This window comes from Equus caballus, chromosome 10, assembly GCF_041296265.1.
Source record: "Equus caballus isolate H_3958 breed thoroughbred chromosome 10, TB-T2T, whole genome shotgun sequence".
Taxonomy (NCBI): Eukaryota; Metazoa; Chordata; class Mammalia; order Perissodactyla; family Equidae; genus Equus; species Equus caballus.
In genome coordinates, this window is record NC_091693.1 from 23,528,700 (window position 1) to 23,555,789 (window position 27,090).

The 27,090-nt window shown below is 52.1% G+C and overlaps 1 protein-coding gene across 1 annotated transcript; it reads left to right on the forward strand.

Moving 5' to 3' along the window:
• The first annotated feature begins 7,047 nt into the window (after positions 1–7,047).
• CACNG8 (calcium voltage-gated channel auxiliary subunit gamma 8) lies at positions 7,048–23,895 on the forward strand. The gene is made up of 5 exons (XM_070223244.1): positions 7,048–8,265; positions 10,875–11,337; positions 19,893–19,976; positions 21,208–21,348; positions 22,913–23,895. The coding sequence occupies exons 2-5, from the start codon at positions 11,160–11,162 to the stop codon at positions 23,674–23,676; spliced, it is 1,167 nt and encodes a 388-aa protein (XP_070079345.1). The 5' UTR covers positions 7,048–8,265; positions 10,875–11,159; the 3' UTR covers positions 23,677–23,895.
• The last annotated feature ends 3,195 nt before the right edge of the window (positions 23,896–27,090 follow it).

Consider the following 27,090-nt stretch of genomic DNA (forward strand, 5'->3'; position numbering starts at 1 on the left):
AGTTGTATATGCTAGTGGTAGGTCATTCTAGCTCCTCTATGTGGGATGCCACCACAGCGTGGCTTGATGAGTGGTGCGTAGGTCCTCAGCCAGGATCTGAACCAGCAAACCCTGGGCCATGGAAGTGGAGTGCGCAAACTTAACCACTTAGCCATGGGGCCGGCCCCTATTTACCTTTTTTTTGAAGGAATGCTGTGAAAAGTCAGTCCACTCCTGACCTCTTGACATCCAGAAATCCCCCTCCCCCTGGGGTACTACCATCTTTTAAGGTATAATTTCAAGGATACTATATGCATATGGAAACATATATGCAGTGTTTCAATCCACACACAGGAGACTATGTAGCATATCCATGTTAATTTGACACAGTGTTTATCATAGAGTGCACGTAGTTCTCTACCTTCCAAATTCACACGACAATGTATTGTGGAGACCATTTACTACCAGTTATATAACTGTTCCTTATTGTTTTTCAAGGCTGCTTGATAACAATAGTTTGCATAAATTAATTGTGTAATATGTGCCAGTCACTTTGAATTCAAGTCCTAAGCACTTTACATTCAGTAACCCAAGAAGACTGGTGATTTTTATTATCATCTCCATTTTATAAATGAGATCCTGAGGCACAGAGAGGTTAATCAACCTTTTCCTAGTCACACAGCTAGTAAATGGTCAGGGTAAGACTTGAATCCTGGGAGTCTCCTGAGCTGTTTACCTCCATGTATATGGACGTCACATAATGCCATCTACTTATCTGTCACTGCTTTTACACAGTGTCATGCACCCATTTCATTTACAGAACAATACTACACATTAGCGGTTCTCAAAGTGTGGCCCAGGGACCCTAGGCATCCCTGAGACCTGCTTAATGGGTCCATGAGGCCAAAACCAATTTGATAATAACACTAAGATAGAATTTGCCTTTTTCACTCCTAGTCTGTCATCAATGGATAGAGTCCAGGGTCTTGGTGACTCCCACAGGTGATAAAACAATAGAGTGAATGCCAAGCAGATATGAGAACCCAACCTTTTTCTCTTAGGCCAAACGTTGAATGGATTTTCAAGAATATAAACCAATGCCACTATATTTTTTTTACTTGGGAAAATATAGCTATTTTTCCCTAAAATAAGTTTTTTATGTAAGCATGCAATGAGTTCATTACTTTTTACTTAAATTAATACATATTTTAAAATATTCTGTGTTTGAATTGTGAATATGTTAAATATTGATAGATATAACACATGTAAACAAAAGCTTTTGGGGTCCTTTACAATTTTTAAGCACATGGAGGGATCCTGAGACCAAAAGCTTTAAACGTTGCTGCTGTCTGTCATGGAGGCAATCTATCAGATGGAGAGATTTGCCTCATTTTCTTCAATGGCTTTGGATGGGTCCATCGAATGGAGGTAATTTATTTCAACAATAAACTCATTTTTAGTATAAATTTAATACCTGGTCATGATTTTTAAATTTAAGCAGCAGAGAAGGGCAGAAAGAATAAAGGAACTTTCTTCTTCTCATTCTTCTCAATGCCAGTCTCACTTCCCAGAGGAAAGGATTGCCATCAGTTTCTTCTTCTAGAGCAGCGGTTCTCCACTTGGGGTGATTATCCTCAAGGAGCATCTGGCAGTGTCTGGGGGGCATGTTTGGTTGTCACAGCTGGGGAGGGGGCGCTATTGGCATCTATGGAGCAGAGTCCAGGGACGTTGCTGAGCATCCTGCAGTGCACAGGACGACCCCCACAGCAAGGAACGATCTGGTCCAGGATGTGACGGGTGCTGAAAATCTGCTTTAGACACTCTCTATGCGTTTATATACTCTCCCTTTTTTTTTTTTTTTTTTTTGCCTTTATTTTTATTAACACGAATGAGATTTTGCCAAATTGGATTATAAGCAGTGACTCTTATAAGCAGTGTATGGGCTTAGGGACCCGTTTGAGCATCAGATAAAAGCTATAGATCCCCAGGAAAGAATACCCATATTCACAAAATTTTGTACATAATCTCGGGGGCTTCACAGACACCCAAAAGCCCTGCCAGAATTCCCTGGATGTGCGCTGGTGAATCATAGTCCCGAAAGATCCCATCCAGAGCGAGATTCTTCACTGCACCTCCCCGCTCCCCTTTACAGACAAGAGGATGAAGATGCAGACAGAACAAGAGTTTGATTCTGGGTCCCTTCAGGAGATGAAGAAAAGCCAGGATTGGAACTCAGGCCACCTGACTCCCCAGTGCTGGAATCTTTCCACTTCACCCTGAATGAGGACGTTTTAGAAATGCTGATTTCTCTTCCTGGTACAGCGAGAAAACACGCCGACACCACTCTGTTCCTCTTGAGGAAACACAAAGGCCCCAGCTGTTGTTGATGAGAAACACTCAAGCACCTGGGAAAAAGCACATTCAGGATATGAGGCGGGGAGAGAGGTTGGACAAGGACGGGAGTTTGTGATTGGCTGCTAAAGGGTAGGGACTCCAGAATAGGCAGCCACTCATTCCCTGAGTATTTCATTCATTCCTTCATCCACCCATCCATCAATCCATCCATTCAGTGCCTGTGGACAGGGGCTTCTCGTCTACCAGGGCTGGGCTCTGGGGGACCCCAAAGTGAACCTGACCTGTGCCTGTCTTGAGCAGCTCCCATTCTGCTGGAGGAGACTGGTGGACATGTCAATCAGAATGCAGGGTGACTGTGCTGTAATGGGGGCACCATAGGACAAGGTGGAAGCACAGCTGAAACCTCTGGTTCAGACTTTCGAGGTCAGGGAAGGCTTCCTGGAGGAAGGAGCATGTACCTTGAATCTTCAAGAACAGAGAGAGGGTTTGGAATATGGCGGAGAGGCGGAAGGGGATTTTAGGCAAGGGAGTCACACTCAGACATCTCAAAAGTGTGAAGGAGCTGGGCATAGTAGGGAAAATGATTCCAGCTGGCAGGAGGCAGCAGTGGACATGGCATAAGATGAGACTGGTGTTCTTGGCAAAAGGACATAGGTGAGGAGCTTAGATTTTCCCCTGAGGGCAATAGGGAGCTATAGGAGAATTTTAAACAGAGGAAGGACAGGGTTAGCTCTGAATGTTAGAAAGAGCCCTTGGGGGACAAGAGAAAATTGGACTGGAGGGAGACCAGTGAGCTAGGCTGGTGGCATAGCTCAGACAAGAACAGGACAGAGCAGGGAATGGTATGAAAGGGATCCAGGAGGGAGAAGGGTCTGCACATTGGGACTGACTGGTCATCAGGAGTGAGGGGGAGGCACGAGGAGGCATTAATGCAACATTGGCTGACTGGCCCCTGTGTGACCTGCACAGAGCAATGTGATTTACAGGATGTATTAGTTATTTACTGCTGTGTAACCAAATGCCACAAATGCAGGGGCTTAAAAAAGCACGTATTTATTATCTCATAGTTACTGTAGGTCAGAATCCAGTCCAGTGTAACTGGGTCCTCTGCTGGGGTTCTCACAAGACTGAAATTAAGATGTCTGCTGGCTGGGTCCTCATCCAGAGATTCAGTTAGGGATCCACTTCCAAGCTCCCTTGGATTGAGCAGAATTCATTTCCTTGTGGTTGTATGACTGAGGTCCCTGTTTTCTTGCTACTACTTGTCCTTCTCAGGTCCTCACCGTGTGGCCCCCTCTATAGCAGGGCAGTTTGTTCCTTCAAGGACAGCAGGAGACGCTCTCAAGTTGAATCTCTCTGACTTCTTGACCCTGTCTAAGAGATCACCTGATTAGGTCAGGCCCACCCAGATAATCTTTCTTTTTATTAACTTCAAGTCAATTGATTCCATGTGCAAAATCCCTTCACCTTGCCATATTGTGTAACCTAATCATGGGAGTGACACCTCACTCTTTTCACAAATCTTGCCCACTCAAGGTGGGTGGGGGTGGGATTCTAGAGGATGAGTATCCAGGGGATGGGAAACTTGGGAGTCATTTTAGAATTCTGCCTACCACATGGGATCAAGGGGAGTGAGGGTGGAGGACTTTCTCAAGGGTAGAGGCTTAGCCGACTTATCTCTGAGCCTACAGTCTCTAGGTCTCCAGCTCAGATCCACTGAAAGCCTTGGTTAATGTGAGGTGAATTCATGAGCAAATTTAGGAATGAAATCTAAGAGGGCCCATAACCTGAATCTTCTGAGACACCCCTTTTGAAGTGTCCTTCCAGGGGCTGAAGGGTTGATCAGTGGGTCTAATATTCCTAACTTACAACATGAGGTTCAGAGATGCTATCTCATTTCTCAAAAGGGTAAAGATCTGATGTAGGAATTCCACTCCTAGGTATACACCCCAGAGATGAAAGCGCAGGTCTGAGCAACAACTTGTACATGAATGTTCACAGCAGTATTACTCATGATAGCTCAAGTGTGAAAATAACACGAATGTCCATCAATGGGTGAATGGATACATAAAATGTGGCCTATCCATGGAATGGAATATCATTCAGCAATAAACGGAAATGGAGGACCGATACAGGCTACAACGTGAATGAATCTTGAAAACATTATGCTAAGTGAAAGAAGCCAGTCACAAACAAACATATATTGTATGATTCCATTTATATGAAATGTCCAGAATAGGCAAATCTATACAAACAGGAAGCAGATTAGTGGTTGGGATGCTAGGGCTGGGATATATGTGTGGGGGGGGGGGGCGGGGGGTGACGGCTGGCTAAGCAGCTTGTGGTATCTTCTTGGGCTAAAGAAGATGCTCTAAAATGGATCTAAAGTTGCCGGTTGCGCTGTTCTTTGATTATAGTTAAAAGCCACTGAATTGCACACTTTAAGTGGTTGAATTGTATGGTATGTGCATTCAACCTCAATAAAGCTGCCAAAAAAAAAAAAAAGAAGAAGAAGAAGAGAGATGCCCTCAGAAACAAGAAATCATAATGTAAAACTATTATTTTATGTCATAAAATTAACCAGGAGAAGAATTACAAATATTTATGTAGAAGGAAAGGCAGAAAAGTGAGGTCTACATGAGTTAAGACCCTTATCTATCAGAGAAAAAAAATCCTTAATGTATAACGCTGACACATGTGGAAGATAACTGTTATTCAAGCCCGTAAAGGCAAGTAAGAGAAGAAACAGTTAAAAGTGTTAAAAGTCTTTTCCAATAGGGATTTGAGGTAGAACCAAGTGAATTCTTTTTGTCATAATCCCTTGCTACTGGCATCTAGCGGGTAGAGTCCAGCGATGCTCCTGGACTTCCTACAAAAGCACAGGACTGTCCCCACCACAGAGAATTAGCCAGCCCAGATGGCAATCGTTCCGAGGTTTAGAAACTCTGGCTTATTTTATCTTCCTATTTGTTTTCACTCGTGAAAACTACCTGTTTTTGTTGTTGTTTATTTTTAGTTTCCTCATTTAGGATGTAAACACCCCTCGCCCTCCCCCCTAAAGAACAGAGAAACAGTGAAAAGCAGTGCAGGCTCTGGAATCTGCAGCCTGGACCTGATTTCCACCACTACCACCTCTTACCTGCGGGATGTGCTTACCTCTCTCAGCCTCCGTCTTCACATCTTTAAAACGGGGGCTAATAACAGAACCTGGAAGACCGAGTCGATGCCTGCAGATCACTTAGTGTCTGCAATATTCAGCACTTTATTTACATCGGTTGCTGTTACCGTCTGAGGCTGTGTCGTGCGCTCCCTGGCAAAAGAGCAGAGGTCGAACAAATATTTCTCAAATGAGTGAATTCCAGGCCCCTTCCCGAGAGGCTGGTGTTTCTTTGCTTCTACCCCAGGAGCGTCAGAATGCTGCTACGAACTCCTTTCCCCAGGGGGCACAGTAAGAATTAAGTAAACTGATCTGTCCAAATTCCGGTGGAAATTTGAGATGCTGGGTACAGAAAAAGATAGGGCTCCTCCAGGGGGAGGTAATTGGGTGTGTGGGGAACACAGGTTTTCTGGGGATTTTTTTGCCAGCCCCCAAAAGGGAGCAGCTGGCCCAGGAATGTTAAGTGGCTCTGAAGGTTACCCACTGCTAACCAGCCTTGGCAACCCACCACAAAGAGGCTGCTTCATCTCCAGCTCTGCCTTTCATCCCTTGAGTGATTTGGGCAAATCATTATACGTCTGCAAGCTTCTGTTTAGCCATCTATAATAGGGGAACACCAGTGCCCACATTGCAAAGATTCTGTAAGAATCCCACAAGACAATGAAGCACGCAAACTGCCCACCCCAAGTCCACGGTCATGGTTGGCTTTTCGCTTTCGAGAGCATTTGCACAGTCCTGAAATAACTGCTTGTCTAGAGCAGTGTGCGAAGACCTTTTCTCACCAATGTTCTCATTTAGTGGGAGGCAGGTTTTGTCCCCATTGTAACTGAGTCTGCCAGTTATAAGTTCTACAACTAGAAGAGAAGGAATGTTTTGCCCAAGGTCACACCGTGGCTATGGGCATCTCTGAGATTTGAACCCAGGATCAAACTTTCTGATTCTCCTCTCAGATTTTCTACCTCGAGTTGTCCCTCCCCCTCCTGACTGGCTAGTTCTAGAACTCACATATCCATTCTTTTCAAAACTGTTGCACAGCCGTCCTACCCAACCCCAGATAGATTCTTAAGACTTATTTCCACCCAAGTTATTCACATCCTACTTTTCTCCTCACTCCCATCTCCATCTTGAAAGAATCTACCCCTTCTTCCCCATCAGGTTTGAGCTAGGGGTGGGTAGGGGGTAAAAAGAAAAAAAATATATTTGTTGCTGGAACTCAAAAAGGCTTGCTACTGTGTTAATTAAATATAATATAATTTCATTTACAGAGGATCTTTGCTCTCATCACTTGTTTGTGTGTGTCGGGGGGGAGGTTGGGGAGACCCGGGATGTTGAGTTTTCCCTTGGATTTTGGGAAAGGGGAGAGCTCCCGGAGTCCTTTCTAAAAGGCCCTCCCCTCATTTCCGGCCGCTGCTGCCAGCCTTGGCTGAGCGCCTGGATCCTGTTGCTATGACGACAGGAAGAGGCGGTGGCGGTGGCAAGCGATGCTGTGGAGAGATGGAGGCTAGTGGGGGTGGGGGTGGTGGCTTTAAAATGGGGATGGGGGTAGGGATCAGGGGCTGGGGATGTGGTCGGGGGAGGAGGCAGGGGTCTCCATCTCTGACCTCCCTCATTCATCTGAGCCTGGCCCCTCTCCTATTTTTCCCCAGCTTCCTTTCCATGCCTCCTCAGTCTCTTTCTCTGTCTCTCCTTCCCTGGGTCTCTTTCTCTCCTAGCCTCAGTCTCTCTCCATCTGTCTCTCTCTTTGGGTCTCTCTCTTCCCTTCTGCACCTGCCTTTCTGTCTCCAGGCACCTTCTACCACTCTGATCCCACTCCCCTAAATTTCTCTCATTATTTACTCTCTTGGTCTCTCTCTCTGTCTCTTTCTCTCTGTATCTTCTTCTCTCTCTAAAGCATCTTTCTCTCTTTTCAGACCTTGCCCCATCCCCAATTTCTCTCCTCTCTTTATTTCTTTTGCTCTCCGCCATCCTCTCTGTCTCTCCCTGTCTGTCTCTCCCCATCTGTCTCTCCTCCCCCTCTCTGGATGACTCTCTTCCATCTCTTCTTTCCTTCTGTCACCCAGATCCTGACCCCCACCCCCTCCTCTCCTTTACTCCAGTCCTCCCCCCTCCCCCACCGCTCCCCCTCTCTTGGATTCTCTCTTTGGGTCTCTGTCTCTCTGGATATTTCTCTCTGTGTGTGTCTGTCTCTCTCTAACTTCCTTCTGCTACCAGCCGCTGCCTCCCCCAAATTTCTCCTCCCCCATTTCTGTTTCCCGTCTCTGGGTCTCTCTTTCCGCTTCTCCTTGTCTCTCTCCATCTCTCTTCCTCCCTCTCCGGGTCTCTCTCGCTCTTTCTCTCCAGCTTCCTTCTGCCACCCAGACCCTGCCCCCCCCATCATTTCCCTCCCCCCCATCCATCTCCTCTCCGTGGCTCCCCCATCCTCAGCAGCTCCCCCTCCCCCCGCTCCCTCCTCCCTCCCTCTCTCGTCCTCCAGCTCCGCACTTTACCCAGCGACACGAGAACCAAATTGTCTCCTCACCTTTTTTTTTTTTCCCATCCCGACCCCCACTCCCTTGGGGCCAGAGCTCAGAGCTCCCCTCGGCCTCCCCTCCCACCCCAACACCCCCATTCCCCATACGCCTCCTCATCTCCACCTCCCAACCAGGTCGGACGCCTGGGTCCCTCGCTGCTGGGGGAGGGGGAGCAGTGAGAACTGGGAGCCACAAGGGTTTTTCTGGGGGGGGCTCACCGTTCCCTCCCCAGTGCATCGGAGAGTTGACCTATCCGTAACAGAGGTGAGACAGATCTTCTTATTAATCGGAGGTGGGTGGATGTGGAATGAAGGTTCTGTGAGCCCCTAATTCTGGAGGAAGGAGCTGGACCCCTTCAGGGGGAGAAGGGAGGGTGACCCCTCTCATATCCAGAAGCTTTAGAATTGGGGGTCCCCTGCTCCCTCCTCCTTTGCTGCCGCTGACAGATGGATTGAGGGGAGAGTCCCTATAACCATTGCCCCCCAAACTGACAAAATGAAAAGATCTTCAAATCTTTTTTTGATGGAGAATTTCCCTCCTTTATCCCCTCTCTCCATCCCCTCCTTATTCCCGGGGTTGTAAGGGGCCCAGCAGGAGGAGGGGTGCATCCTGGGGTCACAGGCTCAGCCCCGGTGGAAGCAGAAATTTGCTAGGACAGTGGAGGTGGTGGTGTTGGTGGTGAGGGGGCACAGATATGGGGAGAGGAGGCCGAGAGATAGAGAGGAGACAAACTCAGCTGTCTGTCTGGAGAGGAAAGAGAGGAAGGGGCCAGAAGGGGCGGGGAGAGAGGCTGGGGGCTGTCAGTGTCCGGCGCTGATGAATGGGGCTGGGGGAGGGGCTGCGTGTGTGGGCAGGCAGGAGTCGAGGTGGGGGAGGGAACACGTGTGGGGCACTAGGCCCAGTTGCCATGGAGACACCCCCCATAGACAACCTTCTTCAAAAGCCCCTCTTCGGAGCAGACCCAGTGGGGGCCAGCTGATGGGGGCGGAGGAGGCCAAGGTCACCCCGGTCCTGGGACCTGGGGTGTTATTTTCCCCTCCTCTGAGGCTTCCAGGCTCTTAATTATAATAAGGGGTTTGGGGGAAGAAGTCTAGGAAAAAGTGAGTGTTGGAAACAGCCAGGGGCCAGTGCCAGCAGGGAAGGTTTTGGGAGGGTGGGAAGGCAGGGCTGGGGGCTCGTGGTGGAACTCTGTGGAAGAGGGAGATGAATGGACACTGGGGGGGGGGGATTGGGGGGGGATGCCGGTGCAGAGTGGGAAATTATTCCTAATTGAAAGAGAGTTGTAATCTCGAAAGCCGAATTTTTCTGAGGGGCACCGTTTGTGAAGGGGGGCCTTTTTTAAACTTGGAAGAAAATGGGGGTACTGTGTATGTTCCTGCACAGGTGAAATAGTAGGGGGAGTTCTGGGGGTGTACCCAAGAAGGGAAGTTGGTGGGAGCCAGGAAGTGGGTTTTCCTGAGTGGAGGAGATCCTGGGAGCTGGAGAGGGTGGAGGAAGGGGGTGAAAGTGAAGGGAGTTCTTCAGGATCTAAGAGAAGTCAGGGTGGGGGGTGGAGGGGGGTTCTTGTCAGTTGAAGAAAGAGTGGAGATGCAAGTGAGTTGTGGAGATCTAGGGTTTGGGGGTTCATCCTTATGATGACAATGAGAAGGGCTCCAGTGGGGGGATCTGGAGGCAGAGGGGGATGGCGGAAGGGCAGAGGAATGGGGTGGGGGGGATGCCGGGCAGGCTTGGGGGGTTTCCTTTGACAGCAGTGGGTGTACAGGTTAGAGCTTGGGAGGTTTCTGAATGGAGAGGAATTTGGGGTCTGGAGGAAGGGATTCCTGTGAGTAGAAAATGCCGTGGAGCTCATGGAAGAAATTTTTCTTAATGGAGGAGAAAGTGATGGTTATGATGAGTTTGTCTAAGTTGTAAAGAGTGGGGGCCAGATTCCAAAGACTTCTTGAAGCACAGGGAAGAATGGGGGATTTTCCTTGAGTCAAAGACATAGTAGGGGATGCGGGGGGTTGTCCAAGGGAGCTGGTGGGGACGGTCAGAGGGGATGTGATGGAGATGGGAAACATTCTCCCAAACCAGGGGATCCAAGGGGTCCAACGGGTTGGTTGCCGTGAGAACCCCCCAGGGAGCTTTTAAAAACCTAGATGCTCAGGGCCACACCCCAGACGATTGAATTCGGAACTTCTCAGGTGGGACTCAGGTATTAGTATCTTGAAAGGTCCTCTGGTGATTTCAAGGTGCCTTGGAGGTTGAGAACCTTGGTCCAGAGACGGGGGTCTGAGGGAGGAAGCGGGTTCGCACACAGAGGAGACCGTGGGGTGGGGGTGGCAGGGGTGGGAACCGTGTGGTTTCTCTGAGTTGTGAAAACTGAGGATTCATTGGAAGATTTTTTTCTTTTTAGCTGAGGTGAGATTGAGAGATTTGTTTTTCTTGAGTAGAGGACATCGTAGGTGAAGAGAGGGGACTTGCAGGGGGAGATGGAGAGGGGGTGGACTGTGAGAGCAGAATGATGATGGGGGTCTTGTAGGAAATGAGGAAGAGGTTCCTGGGGAGGAGGAAGCCGTGGGGCTACATGAGAAATGGCTTTCCCTGTGCTGAGGACAGAGGACGGGGGAGGAGCTGGAAGGGGCTGGAGGAACGTCCTACCAGGGCTGGTGGGGGTGTTTCTGGAGCGGCGTTAGTGGAAAGACTTCTCTGGGCAGAGGGAGATTTTTTTCAGAGACAGGGAGGCAGTGAGGACCAGAGTGGAAGGAGTTCCTTCAACCGAGGAAACAGCGGGGGTTCTTTCTGAAGTGGGGGTGGGGGGGCAGTGGGGAGATCGGGGGAGGTACTGGTGCCTTCTTGTCTAATTCTCTACCTCACTCCCTGCCCTCCACCAGCTGGCGACCATGGCCGCTCTCTGACCGGCTCCCCGCCGAGCCTCCTCCTCGCCGCCCCCTCCCCAGCCCCGCCGGCCCCGGGCCCCCGACTTCTGCCTGCGCTGTGCCCACCCCACCGCCGGCACGGCCCCGCCCCCGCTGCCCCGGTGGTGGCCCACGGCCCCCCGGCTGCCCGTGGTCAAACTGGAGTCGCTGAAACGCTGGAACGAAGAGAGGGGCCTTTGGTGCGAGAAGGGGGTGCAGGTGCTGCTGACGACGGTGGGCGCCTTCGCCGCCTTCGGCCTCATGACCATCGCCATCAGCACCGACTACTGGCTCTACACGCGCGCCTTCATCTGTAACACCACCAACCTCACGGCCGGCGACGACGGGCCGCCCCACCGCGGGGGCAGCGGCTCCTCCGAGAAGAAGGACCCCGGCGGCCTCACCCACTCGGGCCTCTGGAGGATCTGCTGCCTGGAAGGTAGGATGCGGAGGACCCGCCTCCGGATCTGAGCCTCCCCTCCCCTCATCCCCGTTGGTGGTCTCCCTCTCCTCCTGCTCTTTCCCACCATGCTCACCCCCCGCCACTCCTCTCTCCTACTATCAACCCCTCTCTGCACCCTGGCCCTCCTCTGTCGGTGCACCCTATTCATGCCCCCACTCCATCTCTCCGCACATGGGTGCCCGGGTGCCTCCTCCCCTCTGTACCCCTTTATCTTTCCTTCATTTGCGTCTCCTTCCCCCCCCATCCCTCCCTCTTACCTCTCCCTACACATGGGGCTCCCCCTGCCTCACTTCCTCCTTCCTTCCCCCTCTCACCATTTATTTTGACTCTCCTCCTCCAGAGCTGCCCCATCTCGCCTCCTTCCTGCCCACTGCATCCCCTCTCTCCCCACATCCTGCCTCAGCCTCTGAGTGTTCCTGCCTCTCTGGCCCCATTCAGAGCCCCCTCCTCGTCACCTCCATCCCTTCGCCTCGCTTTGGCTGTTTCCCCCCTCTAACATCATGCCTCCTCCGGCCATCACTCGGGGCCCTCTCCTCTTTCCTGCCTTGCCTCTGTTCCTCCTGTAGACTGTCTTGTCTTGCTTACCTCTCCCCTCCAGGCCTCCCATCAGGATCTCTTCCCACCTCCCATCCTGGTCCTCGTCCCCCTTTGTCCTTCATGTGACTCTCCTTTGCCCTCCCTCCGCTCATGCCTTCCTTCCACTTCTTCCTCCTTCCACACCTCACTTCTTCTCTCTAAGTCTTCTCTCTTCTGAGTCCACTGCCACTTCTAGCATCCGCCTTCCTTCTTTCCCTCAGTCCTGCTCTCCTTCTCGCAGTTTCCCTCCACGCCAGATCCCTCTGCCTCCCCCTCCTCGTCTCCCAGACTCCTGCCCTCTCCTCTCCAGCACCTCCTCTCTCCCACTCTCAGCCTGGTTATTTTATTGACGCATAACATGGAGGCGCTGGGGGGAAGCAGGAGACGGGGTGCCAGTCCCACAGTGCACCTGTCCCCGTGTGTGACCCTGACCTTGCACCTTCCTGAGCCTCACAGCCCTCATCTGCAACAGGGAGTGGGACTAGCCAATCCTGAGGCTCTCCCTCCCGCACCAGAAAGATGGAAATCCTTTCACTTCTTTTTATCTCTCTCTTTTCCTGTTCTTTCCTCCTCTGAGCACTCTCAATGAGCAAGGAATGTTATCATCTCCTTCTGATCCTATGAGGTGGGTGCCAGCCTCCTGTCAGGGATGAGGAAACTGAGGCCCAGAGAGGTTAAGCCACTTGCCCAAGGTCACCCAGCTGTGACTGGGGCAGAGCCAAGAGAACTCAGGTCTGATGGATGGCACTTGCAGATGTGCTTTGTATGGTTTGCAGAGTGGTTAAAACCAAAACCAAAATCTGAATCAGTTGCCAAATTTAAAAATAGGAAGACTTCACACTGAAAATTTGATTTCCGGCTTCTTTTGAACTAGCGGAAGATGTGACAACGTGGGGCCTGCATCCTGCAATGGCCACAAGTGGCCAGATCTGAGTAGCAACTGCTTCTTCAGATCGGGCATGGAGATTTCCATTTCCCCACAGTCACCTCCACTCCCTATCACCTCACATCCATCCACTTCTCTCATTATGTTACTTTCTTCTTCCTGTGGGCATTCGAGTTCATGTGCATTCGTTGGTCTGACCAAGCACCAGGCACAGAGCCAAGGGTGGGGGCTTGCCTTGTGAATCCCCTATGACAGAGTACAGCATATAGCAAGAATGCCACTCATCCAGTCATTCATTTAACAACCAGCATTTATTGAGTTTATACTATATGCCAGGAATTGTTCTTGATTCCAGGGCTACAGCAATGGGAAAAAAAAAAAAAAGATAGACAAAAAAAATCCCTGTTTTTATATGTCTTATATTCTAAAGGGAGAGACAAATAATAAGAGACATAAGTAAGTAAAACATTTAGGGTATTAGAGCTAAGTGCTAAGGAGGAAAAAGAGCAAAGGGCATGGAAAGCGTCAGGGTATGTGTGTGAAATTGTAGATAAGGGGACTGGGAAAAGCTTCACTGAGGAGGTGACATCGAGTGGAGGGCTGAAGGAAGTGAGAGATGGAGCCACGCGGCCGACTGGAGGAAGTGCTTCAGGCTGTAGAAACAGGGAACGCAGACACCCTGAGGTGGGAGCCTGCGCGGTTGATGACCAGGGGGAGCCAGTGAGGCTTGGGGCAGAATAAGTGCAGGGGACACGGTCTGAGCTGCGGTCAAAGAGATGACAGCGCCCTGATCTCGCTCGTTCTTCTGGTCCCTGCAACATATTTTGCTTTTCACATCAGAGGCTTTTGAGCAGAGGAATGACATGAGCTGCCTTAAATGTTACCGGGATCACTCCTGCTGCTGTGTTGAGAAACCAAGAAGACCGGAGGGAAACAGGAAGTGGCTTGTCCCGGGTGGGAGCTGTGGAGTCCGGGAGGTGAATTCAGAATATGTCGGAAGCTGCAGCGGGCAGGAATTGCTGACGGAGCAGTTGTGGGGTATGAGAGAGAGAAGAGGCCGCATGTCTCCGACGCAGTGTTTCTCAGCCTCAGTGCTGTGGACATTTGGGATGGATAATTCTGTGTTCTGGGGAGCCGTCCTGTGCATTGTAGGACGTCTACCAGCATCCTTGGCCTCTGTCTTCTAAATGCCAGTAGCAACTTCCCAGTCATGACAACCCATTGCCACCCCTTGTCACTGCTCTAAGACTGTGACCTGAGCACCTGAGAATGGGGCTCCGAGGGCATTCATCAGATTGAACAGGAGGTATTTTATTTCATTTATTTTATTTTCTCTTATCTAGTTTATTATAAGAGGGGCTATCAAGAGCTCAGTTTTGGACATGTTAAGCTTAGGATGCCTGTTAGAGACGTCATCTGGGACAGGGATCAGCACAGGAAAGGCCCTATAAAGCGGCATACGTTCGATATTTTAGGCTTTGTGGAGTGTACTCCTGAAAACAGCCTGGGACACGCCGGGAGTGAATGAGCGCGGCTGTGTTCCAATCAAACTTCATTCATGGACACTGACATTGGAACCTTATATCATTTTCACCTACCGCAAAATGGTCTTTGATAGTTTTTCAATCATTTAAAGGATGTGAAACCCATTCTTGGCTGGATTTGGCAGGCTGGGTTTCGCCCGGGGGCCGGAGTTTGCTGACTTCTGGTCCCGGCTGTTAGCGATCTGATAGATTAGATGAGGCCAGAGTTCAGGGGAGAGTCTGGGCTGAGATAAAAATTGGGGGGGTCATTGCATGTGGATGGATGAGGTCACCGAGAGAGTGAGATGAGACAGAGATGAGTCAAAAAATCAGTTGAAGGACTGCAGCCTGAGCTCGTCCACTATGAAAGGACAATCAGAGACGAGAAGGAGCCATCAAAGGGAGCAGAGAAAGGAGTGGCCACAGAGGTTGGGGGAAAATGAAGTAAGTGGGTGCTCTGGAAGCCAAAGGAAGTAAGTGTTTTAAGGCGGGGGTAAATGAAGGCTGGCTTTATTGTTGCTATAATCGTCATTTGTTTGTCACCGAATGCTCACAATAACCCTGTGAAGGATGTACTGTTATCCCCAGCTTCTAGAAATGGAGGCAAAGGCTCAGGGAAGTGGAATGCCTTTCCCAAAGTCACACAGCTAATAGGCAGCATCCGGATTCGAATCCAGGTCTGTTTTGTTTCCTAGGAGAACAAAGCAACACGTCCACTAGCCTTCAGCCCATCGGGGATCCAGGAGTGGAGAAACTGGTCCCCTGAGCTATTGCCTCCTGAAGGCGCTGTGTCCCTGGGGAATTCTTGGGCTCCATCCCATCTCCCCTCGAGTCTCTGGGAGATGCAGTAGAATGTAGTCATTTGGACACAAACTTTGGAGCACGAGCGTTGGGTTTACCTCCTGCCTGCCACACACAGCGGGGTGAGCTTGGGCCATATACGCTTTAACCTCTCTGTGCCTCGTTTCCTTCATTGGTGAAATGGAGATCATCATAGCCCCGAGCCACAGGGTTATAACAGCCACAACCACAGCCCCTAGCTCATTGAGAGGGACTTGATGAGCTGGCAGGTGTAAAGCATTTTAAAGGCTGGCAGGCACAGAGTAAGGGATCGACTATGTAGTTCATACTTTGTTGTTGTTCTTATCCTTATTATTGTCCTTATTATTAGGAATTCAGGTGACCGAGCCCTGAGTCTCTCTTCCTTGATAACCCAGAAGCCCCAGCCTCTCTCCCAGCACAGCCCAATAGAAACACCAAACGAGCTGCAATATGATTTAAATTTTTCTAGTAGCTACATTAAAAGAAGTAAAAAGTAGGGGCCAGCCGGTGGCGCAGCAGTTAAGTGTGCATGGTCTGCTTCAGCGGCCCGGGGTTTGCCAGTTCCAATCCCGGGTGCAGACATGGCACCGCTTGGCATGCCATGCTGTGGTAGGCATCCCACGTATAAAGCAGAGGAAGATGGGTATGGATGTTAGCTCAGGGCCAGGCTTCCTCAGCAAAAAGGGGAGGATTGGCAGTAATTAGCTCAGGGCTAATCTTCCTCAAAAAAAAAAAAAAGGAGAAAGTTGGGTGAATAGAATGCAATAAACATAATTTACACAATATAATGAATTAATATAAAAGTTAATATCTTTTATTTAACCAAACATAGCCAAACTATTATCATTTTAACAAGTAATTAATATAAAAATTATTAGTGATATCTTATGCATGCTTTTCATACCAAGTCTGAAACTGGGGATGTATCTTATGCTCACAGCTCATCTCAATTGCCATGATTCAAGTGCCCAAGAGCCAGCTGGGGCTGATGGCATCCCTATGGGTCTAGAACCCATACCCCCACCCCCACCCCTGAATCTCAGCTGCCATCCTAGGTCCTCTCTCAGGACTCAAGAACCTGGACCCACAGCCGCATTTATGCGACCTGACTGTGTAAAGACCCCGCACTCAGCACTTTGCATGTCTTATTATCTCACTGAATCCTTGCAGAAGGTATTATTACCACTCTTGAGTTTGTCAAAGCAGGAGGCTGATGGCCAGAAAGGGGAAGTGAGTCAGCCACATGTCCACTCAATATGTGAGGGGCAGAGCCATCTGGAACCCACTTCTCCATGTGTCCTCGGCACAGCATCCTCCCCCTTCACCCTCGCCTACCCAGGTCTGTGCTAGGCAGGCCTGCGGGAGACTCAGGGACACGTCACTGCCATCCCTTCACACATAAAGCTCCTGGCCCAGTAGGGTGGCATAACCCACACAGGCATGCTGCATAACCCCTGTGGATTCTGCCCTTGACTGTGGGTCTCATTGAACCCTTATCAAATCCTATAAGGTCATATCATCGCCCTCATTTTCCAAATGAGGAAGCTGAGGCTCAGGGGCATTCAAGCCCCAAAAGCCACAGAGATGGGAAGTGGCAGCCCTGACATGTGAGTCCAGAGCACTCTGGACTCATGTTCTGGGGCACCATATTCCACTGCCCCATCTATGCTCACCTCTGAAGCCCAGCCACACTGGACTCTCCTCCCCTTGACTTACCATCCACATGAGATTGAGCAACTCCTTCAACTCTCTGCCTCAGTTTCCTCATCTGTAAAGCAGGGACACTATTATTGCTTGGTATCCCTAGGGTTTGTCTTAAGTATTGAGTGCGTTGATGTCTGTCAAATGCTTGGAGCGGTGCCTGGTGCGTGGTTAGCCCTCAGTAAGTACTAGTTATCATGACTGCTGTCACCACTGATCTGTCGAGTGTCTGCGTGGTGTGAGCTTTACATGCTCAATCTCATTTAATTATCATTCATGTTTTGAGAGAAATACTATGATCCCCTTCAAGAGAGGAGAACTTGAACCCACAGGCTTACCTGCCACACCATAATGGATGTGCTGATGGGTAAGAATTTGCACTTGAGAGGTGTAGATTCATTCATTCATTCATTCATTCATTCAATCATTCTTTTTTTAAAATTGTGGTAAAACAGCCGTAACATAAAATTTATCATCTTAACCACTGTTAGGTGTGCAGCTCAGTGGTGTTAAGTACATTCACATTGTTGTGCACCCAATCTCCAGAACTCTTCTCATCTTGCAAAACTTAGACTCTGTCCCCATTGAACAACTCCCCACCCGCCCTCCTCCCAGCCCCTAGCAACCATCAGTCTGCTTTCTGTCTCTATGAATTGGATTATTCTAGATACCTCACATAAGTAGAATCATACAGTATTTGTATTTTTATGACTGGCTTACTTCACTTAACGTCCTCAGGGTTCATCTACATTGTGGCATGTGTCAGAATTCGCTTACTTTTTAAGGCTGAATAATATTCCACTGTATGTATATACCACATTTCATTTATCCATTCATTTGTTGATAGACACGTGTGTTGCTTTTGGCTGTTGTGAATAATGCTGCTATAAAAATGTATGTAAAAATATTTCTTAGAGACCCTGCTTTTAATTGTTTTGGGTATGTACCCAGAAGTGGAATTGCTGGATCCTATGATAATTCCGTTTTTAATTTTTTGAGGAGCCTCCATATTATTTTCCATAGCGACTGCACCATTTTACATTCCCACCAACAGCGCACAAAGGTTCCAATTTCTCCATATCGCAAACACTTGTTGTCTTCTGGTTTGTTTTTTAATCATTTTTTGTAGTAGCCTTCCTAGTGGGATGGTATCTCATATCTATGAGAGTATCTCGTGGTTTTGACTTGCATTTTTCTAATGATTAAGGATGTTGAGCATCTTTTCATGTGCTTGTTGGCCCAGTCAATCATTCTTTCATAAAAATATTTATTAAGCTCTTACTGTGTGCTAAGCATTGTTCTAGATGCTAGGAATACAGTGGTGAACCACCGAGATGCTTACATTACAGTGGAGCAAATTGCTGTGTGTTTGAATTCTGCTTCCACTACCCATCAGCTGTGAATTGATGAACCCTTTCTGTGCCTCTGTTTCCTCATTCGGACAATGGGTATATTGACTAATGCCAACTGAGCACTTAATTTTCTTCCAGGCAAAGTGCTAAATCTCTTTACTTGGATTCAATCCTCACAACAAACCTGTGAGGTCCATCCAATTATCCACTTCCTATAGGAGAAGGGATTGAAGCAAATTGGCATGAGTAATGCCAGCAAGGTCACAGAATAAGGACGTGATGGAGCCGGACTTCATTATCAAGCAGTGTGACTCCAATTCCCAATGTTTGGCCACTGCAGGACACCAATAACATTATCTTTTTCACAGGACAATTGGGAGCTCCAGAGGAGTTAATCCTCCTAGGAAGCCCTTAACAAATGTTAGCTCTTAGTGGAATTATTCACTCCTTACATTCTTTCTTCTCAATCCTTTCCCTTATCCCATTCCTTCTCCAATCATCTTCTGCCTTGAATCTCCCCTTCTGCTATCCTTATAATCATTCATAATTTCATTCATGCATTCATTTATTCTTTCATTCAACACCCATTTCTTGAAGCATCCTTTGTGCCAGGCAATGCTAGGGACACACAGCGGAATCAGACTGCATGCCTTCCCCCTGCAGGAACTCTGAGCTTGCTGAGAAAGAAGATCATAAATCAACCCAATGCATGCCAGAAAGGGGGGTAGCACAGGGAGCTGCTGGACCCCGGGCGGGGGCGGAGAACTGACCCAACTTTGGTGGGAGGCGTGCATGTGCACACACACACACACACGCACCCGGAAAGCTTCCTCAAGCAGATGCCCCGTGAGGTGCCCACTTGCAGGGTAAGTTTTTCGTCAGTGAAGAATGTGAGCGGAATGTTCCACAGCATGGGCAAGTGCCTGGAGGTTGGAAGGAGCCTGGAGAATTGAGGAAACTAAATGTATTTATATTTGTACTTACTTATAATCAGTCTCCAGCTAGGTGAGGAGAATTCTGGGAGGAAGGCAGGGGGTGAGACTGCATGACCCCTAGAGGCATACTTCATCTCCTCACATGCCTCTGCTTGCTCCAACCACTCCATCTCCTTTCAGAGGATTCCACGTTCAGTGCGGAAAGACACCCAGAAGCTCGCTCCCTATATTGAAGAGACTACAACTCCCATGATCCACTGGGGCTGGTCTCTCCTCACCATTGGACTCAAGACCTCATAGGGCCTCATGGGAAATGTAGTCCTCGCCCTGTGTAGCCCCTTTCTTCGTTTCCTACCCATTTTCAGACTTGTCCGCAAGTTCAGAGTTAGAAGGGCGCTCTGACACTGCTGAAACCAATGCCTTCTTCCTTGCAGGGTGGAAACAGAAGGCCAGAGAAGCTGAGTATACTCGAAGAGTTTCCAGGGCAAAGGTCCTTGTGGCCTTTTAATAGTGTTGGATGGGTTTTTTTCTTTCTTTTCCTTTTAACAGGTGGGGAAACTGAGGCCAGAGGGGTTGAAAGTTTGTCCCAGATGCCGAGACAGGCTCAGGAGCGAGGACTTCCTTTCCCCCAATCAGCCCAGAGAGAGAAGGGATTTGGGGAGGGGGAGGGTCTTCTCTCACCGGAGATTCCCCCCAACTCTTAAATACTGCCACCACCACTCCCATCCCCCTCCAGGGTTGAAAAGAGGCGTCTGCGTGAAGATCAACCATTTCCCGGAGGACACGGACTACGACCATGACAGCGCGGAGTATCTGCTCCGTACGTGTGGGTCTGGGTCTGAATGGCGGCGGGACTGCCGGTCCGGGGCGGGTCGGGGGTGCAGAGAGGGGGCCCGGCACTTAGAGCGACAAGCAGAGATGGGCTTGCCAGCCAATCCACGTCCGGACACTGAGATCCTCTGGTCCCCGATTGGCTCAGTGGTCTCTCTCCCGCCCCCACCTCTCACCTTGGGGCGGGCTGAGGGGGGATCCCGGGAGCTGATTGGCCTCTGTGCTGTACTGGGCACTCGCGGCAACTCCGCGCCGTGACTGGCTGTTGCTCCCTGGGCTGGGATTGGCCACTGAGCCCAGGGCTGTGAGGCAATCCGCGGCGCGGACTGGCCACTCTCGGGAGCTGGCTGGGGAAGCCCGTGGTGCGATTGGTGGCTACCCCGAGAACGCGGCAAATCCTGAATTATGATTGGCTGCGGCCTCAGCCTGGCTCAGAAATCGCAAAATCTGGTTGCCTGAGGTTTGGGGGCAGGGTGGGGGTGGGGTGGTGGAAATGACTGCAAAAAGAGAGAGAGAGACAGAGAAAGGGAAAGAGAGATAGAGGAAGAGGGAGAGAGGAAGAGAAGCCTAGAGCAATAGACGAAGCCAGGCAGAAGCGGGGTGGGGGCAGAGAGAGTCAGAGAGGGAGAGAGAGGGAAAAGGAAGGAGGGAGGGAAAGATGAAGGAAGAGGGAGGGGGAGAGAGAGAAGGAGGAGGAATCCAGAGAGGTAGATGAAGCCAGGCAGAAAGGGGGTCTGGTGGGGAGCGATATTAAGAAATTTGATAGAAAGAGGCATCTGGAGAAAGGAAAGAAATGCGCAGAAGAGAGGAAGGAAAGGAGCGTGCGAGAAGGAAAAAGAGTAAGAGAGAGGGTCCACAGAGAAAGGGAGAAGTTCAGAGAAAAAGAGGAGAGTGATTTAGAGAAATAAAAAGAAAAAAAAATGCCACGAGAGAAAAATAGACTGAGGAAGAAAGAAAGGGACGAAGAAAAAGAGGCAGAGGAAATCAGACCGAGAAATAGAGAAAATTTAAAGAAGAGCGAGAATGAGGCAAAAAGTAAAATAACCAGAATACAGGCAGAGAGGGAGAGTTGGAGAACCAGCGAGGGACGGAAGAGAGAGACGCAGAGACGGAAGCAGGCAGGGGACACGAGGCGCGGGGCGTGCAGGCGGCCGCGGCTGACTGGCCCGGCTCCCACCCCCTCTCTCTCCCACTCCCCCCGTCTCCTTTCTCCCTCGCAGGAGTCGTCCGAGCCTCCAGCATCTTCCCCATCCTCAGCGCCATCCTGCTGCTGCTCGGGGGCGTGTGCGTGGCGGCCTCCCGGGTCTACAAGTCCAAGAGAAACATCATTCTGGGCGCAGGGATCCTGTTCGTGGCAGCAGGTGAGAGGCAGAGGGGAGGGGGTGGCCGGCCGGGGCGGCCCACCTGCGCGCGCGCACGTGTGTGTGTGTGTGTATGTGTGTGTCCGCGCGCGCGTCTGCAAAGCGACCCTGCCCCGGGCGCCCCCCGGGGCCCGGAGCCTTCTTAGGCTCTTCCCAAGCTCCATCGCCACCCGCTGGGCAAGGTAGGTGTCGCCTTCGCGCCGTCTTCGGGGGAGTGAACCCAGCGCAGACAGGTGTCTAGCTCGTAATCTGGGAAGCAGGGAGTTGAGGTTCCAAAACCCGCGGTTCTGGAGACGGAAGGGGAGGAGCTTGGGTGAAGGGGTGGGACTTCGAGGCAGAACTGGGGTCTTGAAGATAGAGAGGTGAGGCTGGCGTAGGAGGACCAGGCCTGAGAATGAGAGAGTGAATCGGCTGCAGATGGGGAGAAACCTACTCTAGGGGGCGGGGCCTCCTGGACCCCGGTGGATCCAAGAAGGGGCCGGTCCTGGGAAACCATCCGGAGCAGCTCCGAGCGAGGCATGTCATTAAGGGGCAAGACCCCCTTTCTACCCGCAATGAGTAGTGCTGGGAAATTCCAGGGAGCAGAGCTTTACTGAAGGGGTGGAAGCCAGGGGAGGAGAGGGAGGATTTAGCATAAAGAGCAGGGTGTGCTTTGGCGATGGGTCGAGATCTGCAGGGGGCGGGCTGCCTGGACCCGGGACAGTGGGCGGAGCTTGACCTAGACCTGCCGCGGGCGGTGTTTGGAGTAGAGGGGCACCTGCTCTAATAAAGACGAACTTTACACCAACAGAGGAAGGGCCTAGAATGTATAACCAGGCTGCGATGGCATCATGAAAGGAAGAGTTTAGGTCAGCAGGAGTCAGGGCCTAGAGAGTCAGAGCGGGATATCCTCATTAACAGTTTAAACGAATAGAGGCTGGGACCTCGGGGAGACCCAGGCTGATAATGTTAGGGGCGGAGTTTAGACCAGCCGGGGCAGGGCCTGGGCCAGCTGGGGCGGGGTTTAGACTAGACCAGTGGAGGTGGGGCCTGCACTAGCTGACAGTGGGGCTTTGGTCATTTGGGGGTGGGGCCTAGACCAGATGGGGCGGGGCTTGGCGGCTGGAGAGGAGTTTAGACCACCTGGGACCTGGCTTGGATCATCCGAGGTGGTGTCTGGACCCTTTGGGGCGGGGCCTAGGCCATCTCGGGGTGGAGTTTAGACCAGCACAGGGCAGGACCCTGGGCCAGCTGGGCAGGAGTTTCGGCCATCTGGGAAAGGCTGGGACCATCCAGGCGGGGTCTGGGCCCCTCGGGGCGAGGCCCAGGCCACCAGGGGGTGGAGCTTAGACCAGCGCGAGGTGGGGTCTGGGCCAGGCAAGGAGGAGTGTAGACAATTTGGGAGGGAGCTTGGACCATCCGGGGCGGGGTCTGGACCCCTCGAGGCGGGGCCCAGGCCATCAAGGAGATGGAGCCTAGGTGCCCCCACACCCCCCACCCCGGGCGAGCTGCGCGGGACCTCCGGGCGGGGCCGGGGACAGGGCCGGGGTGGCCTCGAGGCTCCCGTCTGACCGTCCCCGCCCAGGCCTGAGCAACATCATCGGCGTGATCGTGTACATCTCGGCCAACGCGGGCGAGCCGGGCCCGAAGCGGGACGAGGAGAAGAAGAACCATTACTCGTACGGCTGGTCCTTCTACTTCGGCGGGCTGTCGTTCATCCTGGCCGAGGTGATCGGCGTGCTGGCCGTCAACATCTACATCGAGCGCAGCCGCGAGGCGCACTGCCAGTCTCGCTCGGACCTGCTCAAGGCCGGCGGGGGCGCGGGCGGCAGTGGCGGGAGCGGCCCCTCGGCCATCCTCCGTCTGCCCAGTTACCGCTTCCGCTACCGCCGCCGCTCCCGCTCTAGCTCCCGCTCCAGCGAGCCGTCGCCGTCGCGGGACGCGTCTCCCGGCGGCGCCGGGGGCCCGGGCTTCGCCTCCACGGACATCTCCATGTACACGCTCAGCCGCGACCCGTCCAAGGGCAGCGTGGCCGCGGGGCCGGCGGGGGCCGGCGGCGGCGGCGGCGCGTACGGCGGCGCGGCGGGGGGCGCGGGGGGCGGCGGCGGCGGCGGCGGCGGCGGCGGGGCGGGCGCCGAGCGGGACCGCGGGGGGGCGCCCGGCTTCCTCACGCTGCACAACGCCTTCCCCAAGGAGGCGGGCGGCGGCGTCACGGTCACGGTCACCGGGCCGCCCGCCGCGCCCGCCCCCGCGCCGCCCGCGCCCGCCGCGCCCGCCCCCGGGACCCTGGCCAAGGAGGCCGCCGCCTCCAACACCAACACGCTCAACAGGAAAACCACGCCCGTGTAGGGGCGCGACGGGGGGCGCCGAGGGGGGCGTGTCCGGGGCGCGTGCGCGGGCGCGCGTGCAACGAGGCTGCCGGGGGTCGGGGGCGCCCCCCTCCCTCCCCGCGAGCGCGCTGGAGACTGCTTGGCCTTTCCCTCCCCGCCCCGGCGTGGGGGGCGCCCCCGACCCTCCGAATCAGGGACCCCGAGGGAGGGGGAAGGGAAAGGAGGGGGGCCGTTGTGAGGGAGCGTCGTGTTTTATTTTTTTGTGGGATTGGGGGGGAGGGGGGAGGGCTGTGGTGTTTTTTGCAGTTTCGAGATGTTTTCTTTTTAATGTTTTGCTGTGTGCATGTGGGGGCGGGGCGATGGGGAGGGAGGGACTCCCAGCCCAGCCCAACTCCTGGAGAGGGGCCCAAAACACACGAATATATAGTTATACCTACAAACTATATAGACGCTTTATCTAAAGAGACCAAGGTAAAGAGAAGGGAAGCAGAAAGGCAAGGGGACAAGGGGTGGACGTGGGCATTCATTCATTCATTTTTCATTCATTATTCCACAAGGGTTTATTAAGCACCTGCTGTGTACTGGGTTGGCGGGGGTGCTGGACAGGGAAAATCAACAGGCACAGAGAGGAACTCATTCATTCATTACCAGCAATTTTATTTGTGTACCTAAGTGCTCAGCAATGTGCTGAATGCTGAGCTACACAAGAGAGCAAGACGGACAGGGTCCCCAACGTCCTCACAGAGTGTACATCTTATGCATGAGACAGACATTAATCAAAGAATTGTGTACACAAACAGTAAGTTACAATTAGGACATAAGAAAAATCCGGAGGGCTACGAAATGCTTCGTCAGGGAGGCTTAACCTAGTTTGAAAGAAAGGGTTATTTTAGCTGACACTGAAAGGATGACAGAAAGCCATCCAGGGGAAGCTGGGGGATGTGTCTCAGCTAGAGAACAGCATATGCAAAGGCCCTGGGGCAGGAAGAGTTTCCAGAGAGAGCTAAAGTGTAGAGAGCCAGGTGTAGATGGAGCGAGATGAGACTGGCGATGTAGACAGGGCCAGACTGCCCAGGGACTTGTAGTTTAGTCCAGAGTTTAGATTTTATTCTAAGGGCAGCAGGAAGCCACGGAATGACTTTAAGCAGGAGCCTCCCTACCGTGAATGGTGTACAAAGGGAGGCAGGCACTCAGAAGGGAGAGCAAGAGGCAGACACACGCTGAAATTCAGCATCAAACACGGGCACTGGCCCTTGAAACTCACCCTGGTGGGAGGAAGCACACAATTACACAAGTACTGAAGTGCAGGCATGGCGTCTGGTGCTCTGGAGAAACACTGGGACTCAGAGATTCGTGCTTCACTCGTTAATTCAGCCAAGCACTCGTTGACATTTTTGCGCCTCTGCCAACACACCAGGCAGTGTGTTAGAATCAGCATCCCCCGAGGTGACACAGGGAAACAGACCCTACTCTGCTCTCAAGGAGGAGCCATCGAGAAACGCAATATCGAGGCAGGGTGATGGGTACTGTAACAGGGCCCACGATGGGCACCTCAGGCAGAGGACAGAGTGACTAGCTGCCAGGAGTGGGCAGTAATTTCGGGGGAGACTTCCTGGAGAATGGCATGCCCCGCCTGGGCTTTAGAAGGATGAGTAGGAGCCTGCCAGGTGATGAAGGGGGTGAGGAAGGCTTTCACGGGGCAGGGGGACAAGCTGGGCAAAGGCCCTGGGGGGCGTGAAACAGCGGGCTTTACTGGGGACAGTGCTCACGGTTCCGGGAGCTGAAGGGCAGGGGACAGGAGGTAAGGAAGAGAAGCAGCTAGAAGCGAGTGGAAAGGTGCTGCAGTCCCAGGCTGAGGAGTCTGGACTTTATTCTAAGGGTAGCGAGGAGATACAGGAGAATTCTGAGCAGCAGAAGAGCAGGATCAGATGTGAGTGTTAGAAGGAGCCCCTGGGGTGTGGGACAGGGCTGAACACGAGGCAGATGCTCTGGGATAATGAGAGGATGGCAGTTGAGCTGGGCCGGGGCTGTGGGGGGGGGGGGGGGTGGGCAGGCGGGGATGGATTTGAAGAACACTGAGGACCATGCTTAGTGGGCTTCCCTTCATTTGCTCAGCAAATATTTCCCAAGGTCTCCTGTGTGTCAGGCCCTGCACTCTTGATGCTGGGAGTGGGAGATGCTTCAGATCCTGCCCCTCCCCCCCCACCTTCTCCAGGGGCTCCCAATCTGGTGGGAAGATGGACTGGGACACAGACAGGAGAGAAGTGGTTAGTTGATGGTGCCACACTGCCAGGGGCTTCACCAGCTTCTCTCTTCATAAGATGGAGCAGCAGAAAGGGGTGGAATGGGAGGTGGGACGGGATCAGAACTGGGTGTTGGGAATTTCCTTCTGGGGCCCATGTGGACTAGGAAGGGAGAGAGACTGGAGGGCAGGGCACCAGAGAGGAATTGCAAGGGGGCAGCGTCAGAGAGAAATGCTGGAAAATGCCTGGAAAGGCATACAAATGAGCAAGACAGAGGAGAACTTAGTGTAGGGATGACAAAATGGAGAGAAGAGGGACAGAGAGAGGTGGAGTGAAAAGAGACAAATTTGGTGGGGGAGGGGGTTCTGTAGTGGAGGAGGACAGAACTGGTTAGGAGTTGGTGGATTCTGGGGTCCAAATGCCAAATTGGAAGGAAGAAAGAGGTGGAGGATGGGCAGAAGGGAGAGATGGGGAGGAGGGGAGATGGGGGAGAGAGAGATGGGGAGGAAGGAAGATGAAGAAAGAGATGGGGAGGAGGGGAGATGAGGGAGAGAGAGACAGGGAGGAGGGGAGATGGGGGAGAGAGAGATGGAGGAGAGAGGAGATGGGGAGGAGGGGAGATGGGGGAGAGAAAAATGGGGGAGAGGGGAGATAGGGAGAGAGAAGGGGAGATGGAGAGTGAGAGATGGGGAGGAGGGGAGATGGGGGAGAGAGATGGGGAGGAAGGAAGATGAAGAAAGAGATGGGGGGGAGATGAGGGAGAGAGAGATGGGGAGGAGGGGAGATGGAGAGAGAGATGGGGAGGAGGGGAGATGAGGGTGAGAGAGATGGAGGAGAGAGGAGATAGGGAGAGAGAAGGGGAGATGGAGGGAGAGAGAGACAGGGAGGAGGGGAGATGGGGGAGAGAGAGATGGGGAGGAGGGGAGATGGGGGAGAGAGAGACAGGGAGGAGGGGAGATGGGGGAGAGAGAGATGGGGAGGAGGGGAGATAGGGAGAGAGAAGGGGAGATGGAGGGAGAGAGAGACAGGGAGGAGGGGAGATGGGGGAGAGAGAGATGGGGAGGAGGGGAGATGGGGGAGAGAGAGACGGGGAGGAGGGGAGATGGGGGAGAGAGAGATGGGGAGGAGGGGAGATGGGGGAGAGAGAGACAGGGAGGAGGGGAGATAGGGAGAGAGAAGGGGAGATGGAG

Excerpts from the sequence above, each read along its gene's own strand:
- CACNG8 (XM_070223244.1), top strand. The coding sequence starts at position 11,160 with ATGACCATCGCCATCAGCACCGACTACTGGCTCTACACGCGCGCCTTC. Across the intron at positions 11,338-19,892 it reads GAGGATCTGCTGCCTGGAAG|GGTTGAAAAGAGGCGTCTGC; the intron begins GTAGGATGCGGA and ends ATCCCCCTCCAG. Across the intron at positions 21,349-22,912 it reads GATCCTGTTCGTGGCAGCAG|GCCTGAGCAACATCATCGGC; the intron begins GTGAGAGGCAGA and ends GTCCCCGCCCAG.